The 20,368-nt window shown below is 37.7% G+C and overlaps 1 protein-coding gene across 2 annotated transcripts; it reads left to right on the forward strand.

Annotated features, from left to right (window-relative positions):
* Nucleotides 1-229: 229 nt before the first annotated feature.
* Fam76b (family with sequence similarity 76 member B) lies at nucleotides 230-19,806 on the forward strand. Of its 2 annotated transcripts, none has more exons than XM_052752288.1 (10): nucleotides 230-573; nucleotides 1,259-1,323; nucleotides 2,260-2,314; nucleotides 3,267-3,422; nucleotides 5,309-5,508; nucleotides 8,809-8,856; nucleotides 9,031-9,111; nucleotides 9,771-9,903; nucleotides 12,695-12,796; nucleotides 17,072-19,806. In XM_052752288.1, the coding sequence occupies exons 1-10, from the start codon at nucleotides 487-489 to the stop codon at nucleotides 17,159-17,161; spliced, it is 1,017 nt and encodes a 338-aa protein (XP_052608248.1). In that variant the 5' UTR covers nucleotides 230-486; the 3' UTR covers nucleotides 17,162-19,806. The 2 variants fall into 2 exon arrangements, with proteins under 2 accessions (XP_052608248.1, XP_052608246.1); XM_052752286.1 differs by having other exon boundaries at nucleotides 231-573; nucleotides 9,768-9,903.
* Nucleotides 19,807-20,368: the final 562 nt, after the last annotated feature.

The raw sequence follows: 20,368 nt of genomic DNA on the forward strand, positions 1-20,368 counted from the left end.
AAATAGCGGCGCTTCGTGACTTGTGTCCAATGGGCTCCGGCGCACCGCCCACACTAGGACTGGCCGTGGCTTGTGGGCGGGATCTCTTCGAAGCGGATTTCGCGCGCTCAGAGTACCGGCCTCCTATTGGTTGTTGCTTTCCTCTCTTTGTGGGCGCTCCCTACGTCACCTAGGCCAGGGGTTGGGCGGAGCTTCTGAGTGACGTGAGGTTCTCTGCAACCAATCATAGAAGGGGACGCGAGGCCGAGGAGGAAGCGGAATCCGCAGCCTAGCGCCCGCTTCGTCTCCCTCCGCCGCGGTCCGGGCCTAAGCGGGAGCGGCGGGGCGGGCGGCAGCGGGTGTCCCGGACGGCGGCAGAGGCGGAGGGAGACACGGGGGGCCCGGCGGTCGCCAGGCAGGGGCCGCAGCGGCAGAGGAGCTCGCGGGCGGGGCAGCCGAGTTCCCGGAGGCCCCGCCTGAGCGCGCGCGGAGGAGCCTGAAAGCAGGATGGCGGCGTCGGCCCTGTATGCCTGCACCAAGTGCACGCAGCGCTACCCCTTCGAGGAGCTGTCGCAAGGCCAACAGCTCTGCAAGGTCGGTGGGTGTCGGGCGCTCGGCGCGCCGCTCCCCGCCGGGGCCCGGGCATCAGGTGGGAGAGACCCGGGGCGACCGCGTCCCGCCTGCTCGAAGGCTGGGGCCGGCTCCGCCGCGCTTGGCGGTCTCGGGTGGGGCTGAGCCGGGCGGCCACCAGTCCCCAGCGGCGCAGAGACCTGGTGCAGCATCTCACCCCAGCCTTGTCAGGGGCTGCCCTCTGCTTCCACTGGGAGGCAGGGCGCCGTGTTTGCACTTTCTTGCTAGGAACCCGAACCCGAAGCTGCAGAGCTGATGGCATCCTCCTTCCTATCCCGGAAAGTGAAGCGACTGGTTTGGGAACAGGGTGCTCTGATTTGGAGCTCCTCCCATCCCATAAAAGCTGGGACGCTGTCTGTGAGCAAATGAACAAAATAACACATATAACCGCCCCTGGAAGTCAGTCCTGACAGCTTCCTTAATGTGTCTGTTCTATATCTCCCCACATCCAATAAGGACAGAAATATCTATGGCCTCCTGGTGGAATTATATTGTGACTGGCTGCTAATGGGATAAGTCACCCAGTTGTTTACGTTGCCAGCCAGGTTTTATTGACGTTTCAGACACTTGACTAGGTTGAGTAATTTCTACAGAAAAGTGAGATTGGGTCTGTGAGATAAATACTGACTAATGTATTGTCTTATTCCAGGAATGTCGGATTGCACATCCTATTGTAAAATGTACTTACTGCAGATCGGAATTTCAGCAGGAGAGGTTTGTATACTGAGCACTTTTTCATTGTTGCAAATTCATGTAAGGAATGTCTGGGGGTTGTAATATTTGTGTTAAAGTGTTTTGGAAAAAAATGCTTTTGCTTCTGAAATTTAAAATCAAGAACTTTTTTATACATAGTATGAGAGAACACATTAACTGAAAAATCCAGGTGTTTATTCAGAACTAGACTTCAATTTGAACATGAGAAAATAGGGGATAAATTGATGGATGGAAAATGTACACTTTTGTCAACAATCAAAATACGAACAATTATTTTTAAACTATTTTTAATGAAAAAATGCTAATGAACCAGAGGAAAGAGCTATAGTGTTACCAGCTGCCTTTCAAGACTGAAGTCACTGACTTTTTAGTGTGACTAGCACAGATGTTTTTAACAGAAAATCTTCTTTTAGAGAACACACAAGTAAGTGCTCAAGAGAACAAATAATTTTATTCCTGTGTGTGTGGACATCGCAGTGGAGAACAGCTGACTGAGAAGTGAGGTGGGCTCTGATGCATGAGAATGTGCGTTTATATTGTAAGGGAAAGTTTAGAACCAGAGGGAAGACATTAGGGCTTTTGCTGTTTTCTTTACAAAAATTATACAATTATAGTTGGTTGTCTAAATAAGGACAATGTTTAGAGGTGGAGACAAGAGAATTACCATTTTGAGACCAATCTGGACATATATCCTGAGACCTTGAGACACTTGTTTCTAATAAGTTAATATATGGAAAAATTGTCTTTAAGAGAAATAAGTTTACAAAAAACTATCCTAAAATTAATATTCATGTTTTTAAGAAGATAGTTGTTGTGAATTAGAGTAAGTAATCTACAGATTTTTTGACTTATCATCGGTTTACTGTAGATCAGCATGTGTTACTTACCCTAGAAGGTGACATGAGTGTAATCATCTGGATATGATTTCCTTTTCAGCAAAACTAACACAATTTGTAAGAAGTGTGCTCAAAATGTCAAGCAGTTTGGAACAGTAAGTATGTTTTTCATTTCATGTCATTATCATTGGCTAGTTGTGGTTCTTCATGACTTTCTCATAAAACAATCTAGTGTCTGTACTTAAGTATCTCAACATATCAAAATAGTTCGTGGAAGGAAATCTCTATAGAATTGACGGGAAAATGAAAACATTAAAAACAACTGCATGCTTTACATGTTATGTAGTGAATTTCAGTGTGCAGTTTGTGAAGCTATTTCTTAAAGATACAGTTATAGCAAAGTCCTTAATGTGGTGGACCTATTTGTTTACAGTGTTAATGTAATTAAACTTTCCCCTGATTTCTGGAACTTTTTATATGGCAGTATAGTTCAAGTGTTCAAAACTAATGACAGTATCCTGGTACAAATTGGCCCACATGTATGCTGTAGTTGTTAACATAACAATACTATTTATGATAGGTCAAAGTGTTACTGACCTTAATAAGCCTCTATACTGCCCTGAAATCCAAGAAATCAAACATGTTTATTGTTACTTAAACTGAATATGCTTATGCTAAATTTTTTCTATTGAAAAGATACTTTTAGTATACATTTACTGTAACAAATAGCTAAGTATGATAAAATCCTTTTTAATTAAGTCAACTAGCATATCACTACAAGTTCATTTGCTCAAATTAGAGGTTCACAAGACTTTTCTATGAATAATTGTTTAACCTCACAGCAAATTTTGTATTGTGTAAATGCGTGTATTTCTCATGATGGTCAGACTTATGAGCATGCACAGTTGAGCTTCATGACTGTTGTAATAAATGTTAATTGAATGAATGGACCCATTTTGACTTTAAACATGTACTTGGCAGAAACAGATGTTTTTAACTTAACACTTCCCTTCATTAACTCCCCAGATCTTTTACTACCACTGAATGTGTCTTATGCAACAAAGTTTTAAATATCTCAGTTAAACTATAAATGTGTTTATTTTGCAGCCCAAGCCTTGTCAATACTGTAACATAATTGCAGCATTTATTGGTACCAAGTGTCAGCGTTGCACAAATTCAGAAAAAAAATATGGACCACCTCAGACCTGTGAACAGTGCAAACAGCAATGTGCTTTTGATCGGAAGGAGGAAGGAAGAAGAAAAGTATGTTTTATTTATGTTTTGACATCTTCAAAAAATAAAATACCAAAAAACTTGGCAGTTACTCTAAGTATACCTGTAAGACATTTGTTCTTTCACCTGAGAGCAGAGGGAGAGGAATAGCATGTAGTTTTCTGCACCGTGTGTGGAGTCATGTTGGATGTTAGTTAGGATGACTGTACTTTAACTCAGTCATGCTGAATATGCTCCCAGCTCCTTAAGGCTAAAGCTGGAGAGTCATTCGAACCAAGGAATTGAAGAGCAGTCTAGACAATACAGTTAAACTGTCTCAAAATTTCTTTAATTCCTCTGTGATAGCTGTTCTGCACTGTTATCCCCAGTTCAGTTTTGCAGTAAATCCTTCCACTTATACCCTTTTGCTGGTTACTTAAAATTGTTGGTGTGAAAAGATACCCACTGACATCTTAGCACATAAAATTCGACGTTAGTGTTCTGCCTTCTGTTTAGGCTCTTGTTTGAAACCACTGTTGTTTCTCTCTGCCTACAGCGACTTAATTATTAGGTGTACATGTGCCATTCCTCTGCTGAGCAGCGTTCACACAGGCCTCCTGCTTGTCAGTTTCAGTTGCTTTGGAGGATGGCTGTCTCTTTGAGGGGCTTACCCAGATAACCCCACAGCACTGTATGTACCATAGTTGTAAGACATGCCCCTCCAGCATTTCCTGTATGAAATGAGAGAAGGCAGAAACTATATCTTAATTTTTGAAAGAAGTCACTTTCTCTCCCTTGGACTCACATGATTGATTCTCATTATTTGTAGTTGTTACGGTCTATAAGGTTGCCAGAAACACCAGTGGCTAGTGAATTGTGACTTGTAAGGGAAATGCAGGATTAAGTTCCTGTCTATAACCCTAACATGCTTGTCAGATCACCAATACATTAGTGATTTTTGTGTCTATTTAAGATATATGTAAATTTAATTAAACTCATGGCCAGGAGCAGTAATAATAGCTGAACAAAACTTAGCAGCATGTTTTTCCGTAAGGTTCAACACAGCCTTTGGAACAAGTTTTAAAACTAAATGACCTGTGGAAAGAGCAGTTGTTTACAGTGTGAGAGGGAAGCATAGAAGGGCGTCACCACATTGTTCCGCTATAGTTGGGGCTATGACGGCTGTCGGCATGAGTTTCCCACTGCTCTGCATCTGTGTGAATGACTGCAAATAGGATTTTAGACTTAGAGATCAATAAGCAAATCTGCAGATAAATAAACTCTGAATATAATGAGAATTGATTGTTATTTAGGCTCCTATTTCTGTTTAAGTCACAGTTTTTGCTATTGTGGGAAGTACTCTATCATTTTGGTAATTACACTGAGACTAAAACATTTAGGCTAGGTTTCTTAAAAATAGTCAGCAATTTGTATCCTTCTTTAAAATATTTTTGCCTTATTTTATCTGTAAGTGTTTTGCCTGCATGTATGAATATACACCATGCCCCTGCCTGATGCCCACGCAGTGCCCTGGGACTGGAATTAAGAGGTGGTTGTGAGCCACCATGCTCATGCTGAGAGCTGAACCTGGGTCCTGTGAGAGCAAAAGGGGCTCGTCACTCCTGAGCTGTTTCTCTAGCCCCTCTTGTAGTTTTCTAGAAATAAAGGCAGTATCTCTCAAAATTAAAGGACTTTAACAATGCTGGAGGTCTATAAATCAGTTCTCCTAGCCAATTTTATAATCCTCTTGCATATTATCTCAAGTGTCAGATGTCTTAATTTTAAAAATCCTGCATATTACATTCATATTCTGCAATTTCATAAAGCTCACAGAATGTTGCACAGGTGATGTGAAGTATAAGTGCAAGTTGAGTTTGCTTGCTGGACTCACTTGAGCTAGTTTACAAGTGCGCCTAATGCAGATATTTTCTTTAAAGGTCGATGGGAAGTTACTGTGTTGGCTCTGTACCTTATCATACAAGAGAGTTTTACAGAAGACAAAAGAACAGAGGAAGAGTTTGGGGTCTTCACATTCCAATTCTTCATCTTCATCTCTCACTGAGAAAGACCAGCACCATTCAAAACACCACCACCACCACCATCACCACCACCATCGCCACAGCAGTGGCCACCACAAGTAAGCACTTGGAAATCTTTTGTTAAACCCTTCCTGGCATTGTTAATGATCCTCACATGGCTGTTTACTTCAGTGTGGTGATGAGACGCTAGGCCAGTTTCTGTTGCACTTGGTAAGCTGCTTTAGTGTCTGGCTGTACTGTGAAAAATGTCCACACACTACATCCAGTGTTTATGAAAATCGTAAAGAATTCATCTATAAAGTCATCATGTGTGAAATCAAGATGTATTAGCATTAATTGGCATTTCAGTTATGCCAGTTAACAAAAGCTTCCATTTTAAAGATAATTTTAGGGCTTTATGTTTATAAATTTAATTTATTTTTTAATCTTATGCGTGTGTGCATACCACCACAAACTTAGAGGTTAGAGGACAGTGTTGTAGAATCAGTTCTCTCCTCCACCTTTGTGGCTTCCAGAATGGCAAGCCCTTGTTCCTGTTAAGCTAGCTTGCTGTCCCAGTATGTGAAGTTTATTTCGCTTGCCTTTCCTTTATCTTACTAAAAGCATATGTAAAGCAGCAAGGGAGAAATACACCTTTAGCTCTTTCAGAGAACAGATGGTTTTTCTTTTGTAGTAGGGATTGAACCTTCTATGTGCAAAACGTGCCCAGCCCCTATAGGAGCCTTGTTAATCTTGGCGGTCCCAAAGTGTAAGGGATAGTATTGTTAACAATGGGTACTTTGTTTTTGATTTTTGATGGTTGTTGGGATATTTTTTAAACATAGGTGTAGTTGTAATGCTGTTCAAATACAACATCTTAATTCTTCGAGTGATTTCAGGTGGAGAGAAATTATGTAGTAGTAATATCTTAACTGTATATGCTATTAAGAGTGTGTTTAGATGTAATTTTAGTTTTTTTAGAAAAAATCAACATTAAAACAAATTTAACATTTAAATGCAAATTGCAAATAAGGACATGATATACACACATTTTTCAGAAGAATTTGGTTTTTTCTCTAAATTTTGCCTATGTGTCTTTAGAATTTCAGATAGCTACTTAAAGTAAGACTTTATATGTAGGAAACATATGGCTGCCACATTTTGCAGCACAAAAGTTTTAGCTTAGCTGCCAGCAAGCACCTCTTAGATTGTGAGGATTCGTTGAGGCCTTGACGTTTACTGTTACCATGCTGTAGTGTTTCCTAGGGTAACAATGGTAAACTGCAATGCAATGACATAAGGCAGTCCTTTCTATCTAAGGAACACAAGCCCAATTCTGCCTCTTGCTTTAAGAAGAATGACAACCATGTACCATACTTCCTTCTCATCAGACTCTAGAACGTATTCTTTCCTGGCCGTCTTTCCAGGATTAATTTTCCTAGCATGATGGGAAAGAAGAAAATGTAGAATTAGGTGGCAGCCATCTAATCTTTTAAAAGGATAACTTTCTAATGGAAAGGGGGAAAAGACAATGCTGACTTTCAATTTTTTTTCTCTTTTGGAAGGGTGACTCCATTAATTCCTTGTTATTCACGGGAGATCCATTCTAAGTCCTTTGGATTTCAAAGTCCAAAGTGCTCCAGTCTCCTCCATGACGTGGTCTAGTGTTTGCCTGACCTGTGCCTTCCTATGCACTATAAACGATCTGTAAATTAGTTAACAATACCTAACACAGTGGACATGTTCGTAACTCATTGTCGACTATGTTATTTATGCAGAAAAGACAAAAAGTTCTGTATTTTTCAGTGCAAACAACCACTGTAGGCTCACCTACATTTTCTCTGCAGTTGATTAAATCCTCAGATACAGAACCTGGCAATACATAGGGCTGATGGTACAATGAAGACCATAGTGTAGATAGGCAGGCCAGTTTGTTGGGTTCTGTCTTCAGTTGAGTAGATCAGAATGAGGCACAGAATGATATGATAGATGGTGATTGACGGTGAAGGGTCATTATAGCAGGGCATAGCACTAAAGTCATTTTGGATCCAGGAATGATGCCCTCAGATCACTAAGATAGAGATTCCAGGAGTTTCTGATAAGTAAATAATGTTCTGTTGCTACTTAGTGAGTAATTATGTGACTTGGGAATGCTGACATTTAGTGAGATTTGTTTTAAACATGCTTATACATATAGAGGAACTCCACCTTAGGACTGCAACTGCAGGTGAAGAGTGGTCCAACTTAATAGGGTCACAGCTCCTGTTTCCCCACTTCTTCATTTACAGCTCAGTCTGAATAATAGGGTTTTAAAGGTTCTTTGTTTGTTTGTTTGTTTGTTTTATTCTTCTGGGTACGTTTTAATTCTTTATTTTACTTTGCTTAAAAACATGACTGAGCTGGACAGTAGTGGTGCATGCCTTTAGTCCCAACACTCAGGAGGCAGAGGCAGGTGGATCTCTCTGAGTTCGAGGCCAGCCTGATCTACAGAGTGAGTTCCAGGACAGCCAGGACTACACAGAGAAACCCTGCCTCGAAAAAACAAAAAAGACTGAAATGGTTTTATACACATAGAAATGTATATATTATACATGTTAATACTGTATTAGGTGGTCTTACTCATATAAACACTTGTAGCCATAAACAGTGAATTACACTTGTGTCACAGATGTGCAGTTGAGACATGGGGATTTTAAACAACTTTAATAAATTATATTACCTTTATGTAATAAATTATTACTACCTAAAGGTCACACAGCCTAGATGATGTGCATTTCTTAAGTTGTATAAATACATGGTTTCTTACTCGTAAACAATGTAGGTTATTAATATTATGATAAAATAGAAAGGAAGTCATAGTATTATAACTGAAACCAGTTGTTTTAATGAAATTTTCCAATTGTTGAGTGTGACTTTTGTGTATAGTACTGACCAAAGAGAGACTACAGACTTTAGAGAGGCTTCTTAGGGAAACTAGGAAGAAATGAAAGAAGTAAGCTACTTCCTGGTCCAGCTTGAGTTATGTGAAGGAGTTTATCTGCATTTAGGCTAACCAGATAGATGCAGACTTCTATATGAAATAAATAGGGCAGTTGACATCATCATTATTGAGTCGTACATGATCCCGCTGTGCTCTTGTTCTCATGTACTCCAAACCTGAGTATAATTTTAAATTGAGTTACTAAAATGAAAATGAGGTCCTAAAATGAAAATGCAGTCTACCATTGTACATGCCTTAAACAAATTTAAACTGGCTACTAATCGTTAGGGTTTGTCCTATTAAAATGTGGTTTATTCCTTATATCAGATTATCTAGCTTCTGTGAACAAAAGGTTATAACACAGTTTGAGTCTGTGGGGAAAGATGTTGAATGTGGCTGTGTTAAATAAATGTTGTCATGTTACTCGTGTGTTTTTCAGAATCAGCAGTCTAAGTCCTGAGCAGGAGCAAGGACTGTGGAAACAGAGGTGAGTGTGCTAGTGTGTGGTGTGTGTTTCAAGTACACTTGTGTAAATCAGCCTCTGTAACGTGCTTATTTAGATTGAGAAACCTAGTGATGTTCAATGGTATTTCAGAGGAAGAGTAGCTTATAACTTAATGCCTGTTTTATTCTAATCATTTTTGTTAATGTTTGCTTTCAGCCATAAATCCTCTGCAGCAATTCAGAATGAAACTCCAAAGAAAAAGCCCAAATTGGAATCTAAGCCATCTAATGGAGATAGGTAAAAATGAATGTCTTTAGTGCTATGGAAGTTGAACTTAATTGAATAGTTCTGGTTAATTATGAATTATTACTACATATTTTATCTGAGAATAGAAACATGGGTCTCACACACCAACTTCTTTAAGTCACCTGGGAGAGTAAAACATACATAACCAGTTAAGAAAATTTTAATTTTGGCAATAAGAAAGTGGCACTGAACTCTGTTGTTATAACTGGGGAATAAATTTGGGTTTTAGGAAAGAACAAATCTGAGTAGAGAACATTTTGTAATTGTTCTTCAAGGAAAAGAAACACAAATCTGATTGTAGTAGTTTTAAATTGACCTGCTTAGAAATGTTTTGATTTAAAATGAGTGTGACTTTGTTTTTAGTTCATTAGCCAAAGTTTGCTGATGTTACTGTACAAATTGGCTGCCTATTGCTTTACACTAGAAGTATTGACCCCCTAAAAGCTAATACTGAATTATATTTCTGCAGGTGTATGTAATGTGTGCCATTAGTAAGGTAATTTGCCAGTTGCATCCATTTCTGTCAGGTACATATTTTTTTGCATTAGCCTTAAGGATGTTTGTGGAATTGTCTAATTTATGCAATTTGAACATCTGCAGGTTTTCCTTCTACTTTATGTAACTCTGTTTTCCTTTTTTCTCTTTAGTAGCTCTATAAACCAGTCAGCAGATAGTGGGGGAACAGACAATTTTGTCCTCATAAGTCAACTGAAAGAAGAGGTGATGTCACTTAAGCGTCTCTTACAGCAAAGGGACCAGACCATTCTAGAGAAAGATAAAAAGGTGAGACTGTAGCTCAGTATAAAGTCTGGGAAGATTGTGTCTTGGCTCTTAGTTAACTCTTGCAAATTCTCTTTAACTAATTGGTATAGTTTGTAATGTATGACTCTTATAAGATAAACTACAGATGCCCAAATTGGGTCTGAAACATCTAATGAAGGTAAGTAAAAATGGTGTATAGTAGTAATTTTTGAGCATTAGTTTTTAGTTAGCATGTAAATTTAAAATGGGTTTAATATCTTAATTTTAAAATGAGATATATGGAATACATATAATAAATGGAATATATAAATTATTGTGGTTTCAAAAGTAATTGAAAACAGCAGTCTTTGATTGATTGATAGATAGATAGATAGATAGATAGATAGATAGATAGATCATGTTTCTGTCAATCTGTATCAATTAGCTGATGAGAAGTAATAATATTCTAATGTCCTATGGTAGTGAATAGCAATAGGTGTCTACAAGCGTTTTGTAGGAAGTGGGTGTACTTACTGGCTTTATAGTTTTTAGCCACATTCAGGATGAAATCTCAATCCTGGCCATTTCTGTGTGGCCTTAAGTAGAACACTTTCATTAGTTGAGGCCTTGGTTTCTCATTTCATAAATATGCACTTCGTGCTGCTTGATGGAATGGCGGTGCTGACTTGTATGTGCAGTATTTCCTGCTGCTCATGGCAGTGTACTGAAGCTGCTTTGTATCACATTGGAAGAGAACTTACTGCATGCTTAGGTCCCAGACAAACATCCACTAGAAAACATTAAAAAAAAAATTAATGACTCCTAAGAATTAGTTGTAATTTTAATAGACAAAAGAAATGAACACAAAGAAGACCTAGAATCTTTGAAAGGTGCTTGCCATCAGCAAAAATAGAGGTTGATTTAAACAGTTCCAGTAGGGTGAGAACAGTGCTTGCGCTGGTACCCAGCAGCTTCCCACACTTGGATGGTTGATGGCCTTCACTTTACTGCTCTGTTCCTTTTTTTTGAGAGTGTCACTGTGTTCCTCTGGCTGTCCTGGAACTCGGCAGCTACCTGCCTTTTCGTCCTGAGTGCTGAGACTACAGACATGCCTAGTCTTTTTATTTTAGTATATACCACAATTTGAGTAAATTCAGTATGTGAAAATTGACATTGGTGTGTAAGGTAAAATTGGAAAGTTTTAGCTCTCTATTTTAGGGCTCTTCATGAGAGACAGAAATTTCAAATTAACTAGCTTTTATGGAAATATGTACACAAAGCCTTAACGTATTGCACAAAGCCAACTATGTCTGCATTAATGTTGAATAAAAGTGGAATAAAATGCCAGAGTTACTGCAAAATAGTAATTCCAAACTAGGCATTAACAAATTATAGATCAGTGTTTTTCATCCTTCCTAATGCTGCAACCCTCTAGTACAGTTCCTCCTGTGTGTTGACCCTCAACCATAAAATTATTTTTGTTGCTAGTTCACAACTGTAGTTTTGCTATTGTTATGAATGGTAATGTAAATATCCATGTTTTCCAGTGGTCTTAGATAACCCTTGTGAAGGGTTGTTCAACCCACCAAGCGGTTGCGTCCCATAGGTTGAGAACCTCCATTGTAGACTCTTAGGTCCTTTATCATCCCTAGCATCACTTGTTGTGTTTAGGTGGATTGTTGACATCTCATGCTTTAGTGTTTGCTTTAAAAACCAAAAACCTAGCAAGTTTATAATTATGGTTGTAAGGAAAATAATTGTGTATCTAAAATTAACTACACACTTGCCATTTTTCTTTATAATTCTAAAAGGATCAAGTTAGTTTCCTGTCGCTGTTTGAGCTATCAAGTGACTTTCAAAACCAGGCACTGTACTAGGTCAGAAAGAGTCACAGGCAGATAAGTAGATACTGTCTTTACCTTCCATCAGTTCACAGGCTGGAAGCCGATCACAGTTCAGTGACTAGAATAATTATCAAAGTTGATAGTGTAAGAATTGGCATTTCACAACAGAAGTCTGATTTTAATGTACAGTATTGGCTCAGGAGAGTGACTAAAGCCCTTTGTTTGGAAGGATGAGCATAAAACTCTCACTTTTTCTCTTGGCTTTTGCATCTTTTTATATACTAGGTACTTGGTAATTAGTACAGCCTTTAAAAGCTTGCATAGTGACAGAAACCTGAAGCTGTTTCTGTATGGTTCTGTTAATAGAAACTTAGGTTGTAAGTTTAAAATCATAAGATACTATACTTTTGTTTGTGTTCATATTTATGAAAGCATTGTCTTGACTTTTCTCATAATAATTGTCTAATTTGGTTCAGATTTTACAGTAATTGCTTTTCCACATGCCACATTGATTGTATTTCTGTGCTGATAGGTCAGTTATAATGGCTTTGTGTACACAATACTGGGTACAAATACAAACATTGTTGCCCTTGGTTGATAACTGTTGTGTGAAATTGCACATTAAGAAGCCTTTTTCCTTTCATCATTGGAAGATGATTTTTAACTGGAAACCTGTTTACTTAATGTGAAGTGTATTTGGTTGAAACACTTTCCAGGATACAAATCATTAAACTTTGCTTTGGCATGCTAGTTGTGAAAGTGTGACCAATTAATCCAAAAGCAACTTCTCAAAGATGATCTTCCTTCCCATTAAAGTCCTGACAGTAGCAGAAGAACCACTCTTTGTCACACAGAAGATGTAGCTGCTACTGACTTCTTCCACCTGCATACCAAGTGTGCACCTGTTGTAAGGAATATTTAAATGGTGTCTTTGTTTGGGTTAGATATGTGTGTGTATGAATGCCATCTTTTTGTTTTTTTCATTTCAGTTAACTGAACTGAAGGCAGACTTTCAGTACCAAGAGTCAAATTTGAGAACTAAGATGAACAGTATGGAAAAAGCTCACAAAGAAACTGTGGAACAACTTCAGGTAAATGGTGTTATGTATGTGAGGTTTTGTGTTGGGCTGGAGATTTAAATCTGTATTGTAGTGTTTCTTGACTTAGGTAAGTTGGTATTATTATCCCTATTTTGTGCATTTCCAGTTTTAATTCTGACTTTATAAAGTTTTGCAAAGGTGACTCACTGTTAATCTTGGAGGCATGAAAACACTAAGTCAGATTCCCAGAAAGCAGTGAAGACAGTTCACTTGACTGTTCAGCTAAGGTTAGAATGTCATTATGGTGCTAAGGTGAAGATATGGTCTATACTCATTCTTCCCATTGCCTTCAGATACCTGGAAGGGAGGTAGATGAAAGAAAATTCTCAAAGTCAATTCTCAGAGACCATGATTGAAAGACCTTTATGCTGTGTGCAAATGCCGCACGTCAAGATGGCCCTTAACTGTGGGCTGTCTGAAAGTGTAGTGAGTTCCCTGTTGTATTGATACAGATAGATAGAACATCTATCTGCATCATGTTCTTAGACACACAACAACCATCACTGAGAGGGAAGACAGTGAGCGTCAACAGAGAAAGGGTTACTCCCTTAGGAAAACTATTTTGATCTGTTTTATAAATTTGGGCATGAAGCTACACTATATTGATTTCATGTTCTGCAGTTTATAAATTGTGACATTTATAAAGATAATCTTTGAGTAACAGGCTTAGGGTTGTTTTGGTAGTTTATTTTTGCTATTCTAGGGATCAAACCCTGGTTCTCACACATGCTAGGCAAGTGCTCTACCACTAAGCTTAGCCCCTAGGTTAAGCAGCTTTGAATCTTAAGCGTACAGATGATGTCATATTCAGACTTCAGACTTGAAGGGAGAGTGCAGCTTTGAAAGGAATGTGTGAATATTGCTTTATTTGTCTGTTTTGTTTTCTGCTGGATTTTTCCCCCTAACACCCATGGATATTTTTTGTTCCTATTGTGGTTTGGTATGCCTCCTAATTCAATAGAATTTACATATTTACTGGAATCCAGATGTATATTCCCTGCTCTTTAACCTGTTCTTACTGGTGACAGGAATTTGGAAAGGATCCTCTGTAGAACCAGGGCATAGTGAACATTCAGGGAATTTGTTCCTGGGTGGTGATTTGTGGAAATGTGTTTGCCTTCCCTCATCAGAGATTGCCTGTTGGGAGTTGGGCTTCTTGCTCATTAGTTAACTGTTTTTACCCACCAGCCATTATTGTGTTTTATTATATTCTTAGTTAGTTATGTTGAATGTTTACCTGGGATATAATCAATCTTCTGTAACAGAAGTACTGAAGTAAATACTTCTAAGTTATAGAATAACCATGGTAATCGTAAGTACCTCCTAGGTTTGAGTTAACCTGGTACGAACTTCCCAGTGCTCCAAAGAACAATTCCCTTTGTTACAGTCAGTTGCAAGAGAACCATTTTTGCCTTAGCCTGGTTGGTGTCTTCAGCTTACTTCCTCTTAGCTGAATTTTCTATGGTACCACTATGGCAGACACGCAGAAGAGAGCTATAGTCAGTCTGTTTTGTATATGCTGTTCATATTTGCTCCTTACAAGAGCTGAGTTATGAGCTGCCCCCATCTTACAGGTGAAACTGGTTATGTAATTAGTGAGATGTAGATACTTACATTAGAGATGTAGATACTTACATTATGTGCCTCAGATTTACCTGTACATTCCCCCATCCTGCATCAGCTCACAACTTAGGTTATTTGGGTATATCTGTTTGTCCTCGTTATCAGTTGCTTCCCTGTACACAGAGTTTCTGCTAGAGGAACTCTTTACAGCTAAGTGTAGTCTCCACCTACTGGCTTTAGTAGCAGTTACTGAGGTGAGTATACCTAGTTAATATCGTTTCATTTGCTTGTTTTGTTTTTGAGGTAATGCTTCACTATATAGCCCAGTTTGGAGTCAGACTCAAAATTTGCCTTCAGCTTCCAAGTACTTGGATTTGTCCCTTTACTTCTGCTCGTTTTTTTAATCTTTTATGACACACAGAAGTTAATGATTAACAAAATTTATCTTGCTCTAGTAGCTCTTTCAATATTTTAAACTATCAAACCTAGGAATACAGACTGAAATTCCTCCCCAAATGGTGTAAAATCCTCCTAAGTACCAATAATGCCAAGTGAAAATGTTGTTCTTTAGTAAGACAAAAGGGGGTGGGAAATGACCTGTGAATGCTGCTGTGTACAGGCCTCTGCACTGTGGCTGTGTGATTGGTTCTTTCAACTCCTTGAGTCTCTTGTTACGATAAGATGTCCTCCAGTTAAGTTTGGGTAAGTAGATAGTCAGGGTCTGTGTAGTTATTCATGGAACATTTTTCCTTTATTTAGGCTGACATTTTTAAATGTTTCTGACTTAAATATTAAAATAATTTCATTGACTTCTATAGGGTATAAAGTCAGTATTAGAATAAAATTTTATTGTGTATATATTTAAATACTGCATTGCAGTTTATATTGCAAATACTTAAAATAAGACTAAGTTTATTTAACAACCAATGCACTATTTTTCTTAAAGCCTTTGTCTTGTATAATTTATCAACAAGTTACTGATGTCACTGGGAGACTAAATCTATAAATACATATTGAAAATTAGCTGCAAAAGTATTAAAGAGAAAAACTGCTTTCAACGCCTATTGTTTTAGTTCTTGCATTTTGTTCTAAGAATGAAAGTGTAAATTCGGTCTCTCTTGATTGAAAGTGGAGTTTTATTTGGTAAGCCAGTGTAGATGCTGGTTAGCAACTGCCTCTGCAGACCTGGCCTTTTCCTTTCTGTGCCCTTCACTGCTTTGCACTCTGAATCTTGTTTCTTGAGTTGCCTGTTCTTAGCAGGTGCGTCTGTTTAGTTAAATACTACATAGCTACACTGTTACCACTTACATCCAGGTGCATCTGTTTAGTTAAATACTACATAGCTACACTGTTACCACTTATGTCCAGGTGCGACGTTTAGTTAAATACTACATAGCTACACTGTTACCATTTACATCCAGGTGCATCCGTTTAGTTAAATACTACATAGCTACACTGTTACCACTTACATCCAGGTGCGTCCCTTTAGTTAAATACTACATAGCTACACTGTTACCATTTACATCCAGCAGGGACTAGGATTTGTCAGAGAGGAACAGTTCACGCTTATGAGCATGGGATATCCCTTTGTGTATCTCAGAATTTACTTTGATTGTGTTGTTTTTTAGTAGTGCCCAAGCTCCACACTGTTTCAATTGGCTCAGAAACTTCAGAACTGCCTTGATAATCATCTGTTTACAGAAGAGACTTTCATTAAGTTACCAGAGACTGCATAGAGTAGTACAGACCTAAGAATGAGATAAGACTCAGTGAAGGTCCTACCTAGAGATCCTCCAATGAGCACCAACATTACCAAACAGCACCCCTGCAGACAGTGTTCTTGTCTGGTGACCATTGTATAGTCGGGGGAAAATTCAGATCATTGGTAAAGTGAAATTTTGAGACTTTGACCAAAAAAAAAGTTTTTATGAAATTATACCAGTACTGTTAGGAATTTGCTTAGATGATACTAAAGTCATCATCACATGAGAGGACCGTTGCGGCTGGTAAAAATGGTAAAGAATAGCATCTTACTGCCAAGTCTTACAGCCAGAGTTTGATTTCCAGAACCCACATGGTGGGAAGAGGGAATGAACCCCACAGTCTGTCTTTTGATTTTTTTCATGCATATTGTAGCCTGCATACACACACACACACACACACACACACACACACACACACACACACACACACACACGAATAATTAAAATTTGTTTTTTTAAGAGGGCCTTTGGCAAAGTGATAGTGATTTTTACAAATAGTCTTCTACTTTTTCTACGTAACAGTAAACAGTAATTGGAAAGACCTCATTCAGCTCACTGGAAAATTCTCCAAAATAAACATTTGATTCATTTTTTGGTGCTGTCAGTTGTAGAATAACATGCATTTAAATAGCTTTCATACTTTAAAGAACCAACCGGGTTTCTTTAAATTTAAATCTTCTAGGGAAAGAGCCACTTACCGTTTCTTGTGTAACTATTTTTGGACAAATTATATTGACATTTGCCAAGAGCTGGTAAACCAATCTAGAATTTTCTTTCTACCTATCTGAACTTAAAAAGAATAAATATACAACTCTTGGATCTCTTTCATGTTTCATTGATAAAATTTTTTTATACAAATGAAAAAATAGTATTAAGTAGTTGTTTTCAGCATAACTTAATAGTTCAAACGTTTTAAACCTTGAATTTTTGTTTCTCACAGGCCAAAAACAGAGAACTACTCAAACAGGTTGCAGCCTTGTCAAAGGGTAAAAAGTTTGACAAGAGTGGAAGCGTGCTAACGTCTCCTTGAAAAGGTCACTTGTTTAGCATTTCTGCTTGACAGTGTATATTTGAGGGGTCTGGGGAAGCCCTTAAATTCTGTGCAGTGGAAAAATATTTTTACATACCAAGGAAATTGGTGTGTTTCTTACTCACTTTTGTAATTGACACACAACATTTTTTAAGTTGTAAACATGCAGATAAAACTTCAGCTGGTTTGGAGTGACTTCTTAATTTGATACCTAGAACTTTTTTCTAGCAATAGTATTAAAGGTTGTGGCGTGCACGTGTGTGCACTGTATAAAATGCAACATGCAATAATGGAGCGGTTGGAAGAAGAGCAGCAGGGGTTTTGTGTTTTGCTTTTGTTTAACACTATGCTGATTTCAGATAAATAGTTTTCAATTTAGAAATGCAAAACTTTTAAACAAGGAAAATGGTGAACACTGGTTTTTTGGGAATTGTATTTTTACTTCGCATCAACATAAATTTAGAGAATCATGGTGCTTTTATTAAAAGAGCTTCAGAGTATATGTAAATATGTTTTTAAAAGTTACATCACTAACAGTTTAGTAATCTGACATTTCATTACTGTTATAGGATTGATGTTTACTGTACAGCATCCAAGGTAAAATGTGGTTTTGTTTTGTAAAAACTGTAGATTTTTACTTACAAGTGCCTTTTTGCCACCTAATGTTTTTATTTATAGGACTGCTGATCTTTTGTACATATGGTTTGTTTAAAAATCATGTTAATAAGTGTTTGTATATAAGTGCATATGTACAGAACCCAATTTCAAAAAGAAATCAATTGTTAGTAACATGCAAGATTGCATATTAAGAATTAACTGATAATGCATATAGACTTAAGTGATTTTATGGTTTGTTTCTGTATCATAAAGGAAGCTGTTGGTCATTGAGTTCATTTAATTATGTTGAAATACTTTCCTAAAGATTTAATTTTAACTCCATTTTGATAGAGTGATTTTATTTTTATGTTGTGTGGCTTCATGTTTATATTTTGTGAGTTACATGTTTTGCTTTATTTTTATATAAAATTTCTTTAAAATTTATAATGTTTCTATAACAGTCCATATATCTGCTTTTTTTATAATGTGTTGCTAAGTTAATATTTATGTACACCATACTTACTTTGTAAATTTAATACAAATCTGGAAAATTAAATAACTTTATAATCAAATCAGTGCTATGTCTGAATAATTGAAATCTGTAAGATTCAGACATTATTTATAAGTAATTTGTCTCAAAGTATAAAATTGTCTATAAAAGGGTACAAGAGTGTGGAATAGAGTCTGTGAAATTGCAAATTAGCTTTTGAACTCTAGTGGTTTTCAGCCAGTAACTGAAATTGATCTACTTAATGTTAGTTCTGGTTTCAAAGTGAATTTTAAAACTAAAGGCATTGCTAGAAACAATATATGGTTTCTTTCTCTTAGAAATGTGCAGTTAAACTTCTTTGAATCAGTTCTGAAGGTTTTGTTTTTAGATGAATGTTTTAGTAAATGTTTATAGTGGTCTTCATATCAAAGATTAGTGTTCTTAAGCATACATAATTATAACAACTCTTTTTAAATTATCCAACTTTTAGTAAACTTCCCACAGTTGTTTACTACAAGTGAAAGCAAATCTACCAATTTGCAAACGTGTAATTTTCAAGTAACAGTAAGACTGAATTAGATTTGGAAAAAGTAAGACAGTCTATTGTTATGAGGCCCTCACAAATAATGTTAATTTACTGTTCTCCATCAGAGTAGATAATGCCTTAATGTGGATGCTAATGTTTGGAGGATTTCCTGCATCCATAAAGTAGTCATTACTTTGCTTTAAATTTTGTAATTATTTATATTAGTTTCCTGGCCATTTTTCAATCCACAGTAGTCACAATTCTAAATGAACTACAGTAGTTCTTATATCTTGTTGGGGACAATAGAAACAGAATCTCCTCTCCCCCCTTTAGCTAACATGGAAATTGAGAATCAGTTTAAAAACAGTGAAGCTTTGTTTTTTTTTTTTTGGTTTTTTCGAGACAGGGTTTCTCTGTGTAGCTTTGCGCCTTTCCTGGAACTCACTTGGTAGCCCAGGCTGGCCTCGAACTCACAGAGATCCGCCTGGCTCTGCCTCCCGAGTGCTGGGATTAAAGGCGTGCGCCACCACTGCCCGGCAAAAAACAGTGAAGCTTTGTAAAGTGCAAGGCTGAAACCTAAACTTAGGGGCTTCCAGTATTCAGTCCTAATTAGACAAACTCTTTATTCCATGACCTTATTTTATAACTTAATTTTTTTTGCAATTGTATAAATTAGTAATTGAGTCCCAATCGCAGATACGTAGTGTGTTGACCTAATGAGTTGATACCCTTTAAATGTGGACCTGTCCAGAGATACTATGGTGTGCTGTATTGTGCTTTTAGCCTGTTTGCTGCAGTTAGCATATTCCAGTGAGGGTCATTTGGGCTCCAGTTTATCATGTATTAATAGCCTGTGAATATTACAGTCATCTTTAGAGTGTATTGGTCTAAATATGCATTTTACAATGAACCTGTAATGCTGGTCACATGTATAAATTAACAAAATACTGTACCTGTACACATCTGACTGTTGACATTTTGTACTTTTTTTCTAAACCCAATATTTCACAATAAAAATATGCCAAAAACTTTGTGTTAATTCTACTATAACAAATTGCTCTAATTTGGGTGGAAACACACACACACACACACACACACACACACACACAAAGTCCTGGGGACCACAAATCCAAAATTGGTCTGAGTCTGAAATCAAGGTGTTGGCAAAGTGGTCCTGGCTATGGTGGGAGGGGCTTAGCATTCCCTTGCCTCTCCCCACTCAGAGAGTTCCATTCTGTTAACTGGTTGGGTGTTTTCCACCTTCAGAGCCCAGAGTAACCTCTTGAAATCTCTGCTCCTTAGCCCCACTCTTCTTCCTTCTTACAAGGTGTATTGTGCCCTCCTGTGTCAGCATAATCTCCCTGTCTCACACTCTTAAATACATCTGCAACGCCCTAGTTGTCCAGTAGGGTGCCATATTTCCAGATGGAGGAATCTCATGGAAAATTTTGGGCGAGGCATTATTGACCATACTCCAAGGTTCCTGGTTTTCCCTGTTCCCAGTGAAGTCCTAACACAGTAGATATAAGGGAAATGACTGGGACTAAACATTAGAATATCCTATCCGCTTCATTCTGTCTTAGTGAGATGGATA

This window comes from Peromyscus californicus, unplaced genomic scaffold, assembly GCF_007827085.1.
Source record: "Peromyscus californicus insignis strain IS unplaced genomic scaffold, ASM782708v3 Scaffold_11__1_contigs__length_118956290, whole genome shotgun sequence".
Taxonomy (NCBI): domain Eukaryota; kingdom Metazoa; phylum Chordata; class Mammalia; order Rodentia; family Cricetidae; genus Peromyscus; species Peromyscus californicus.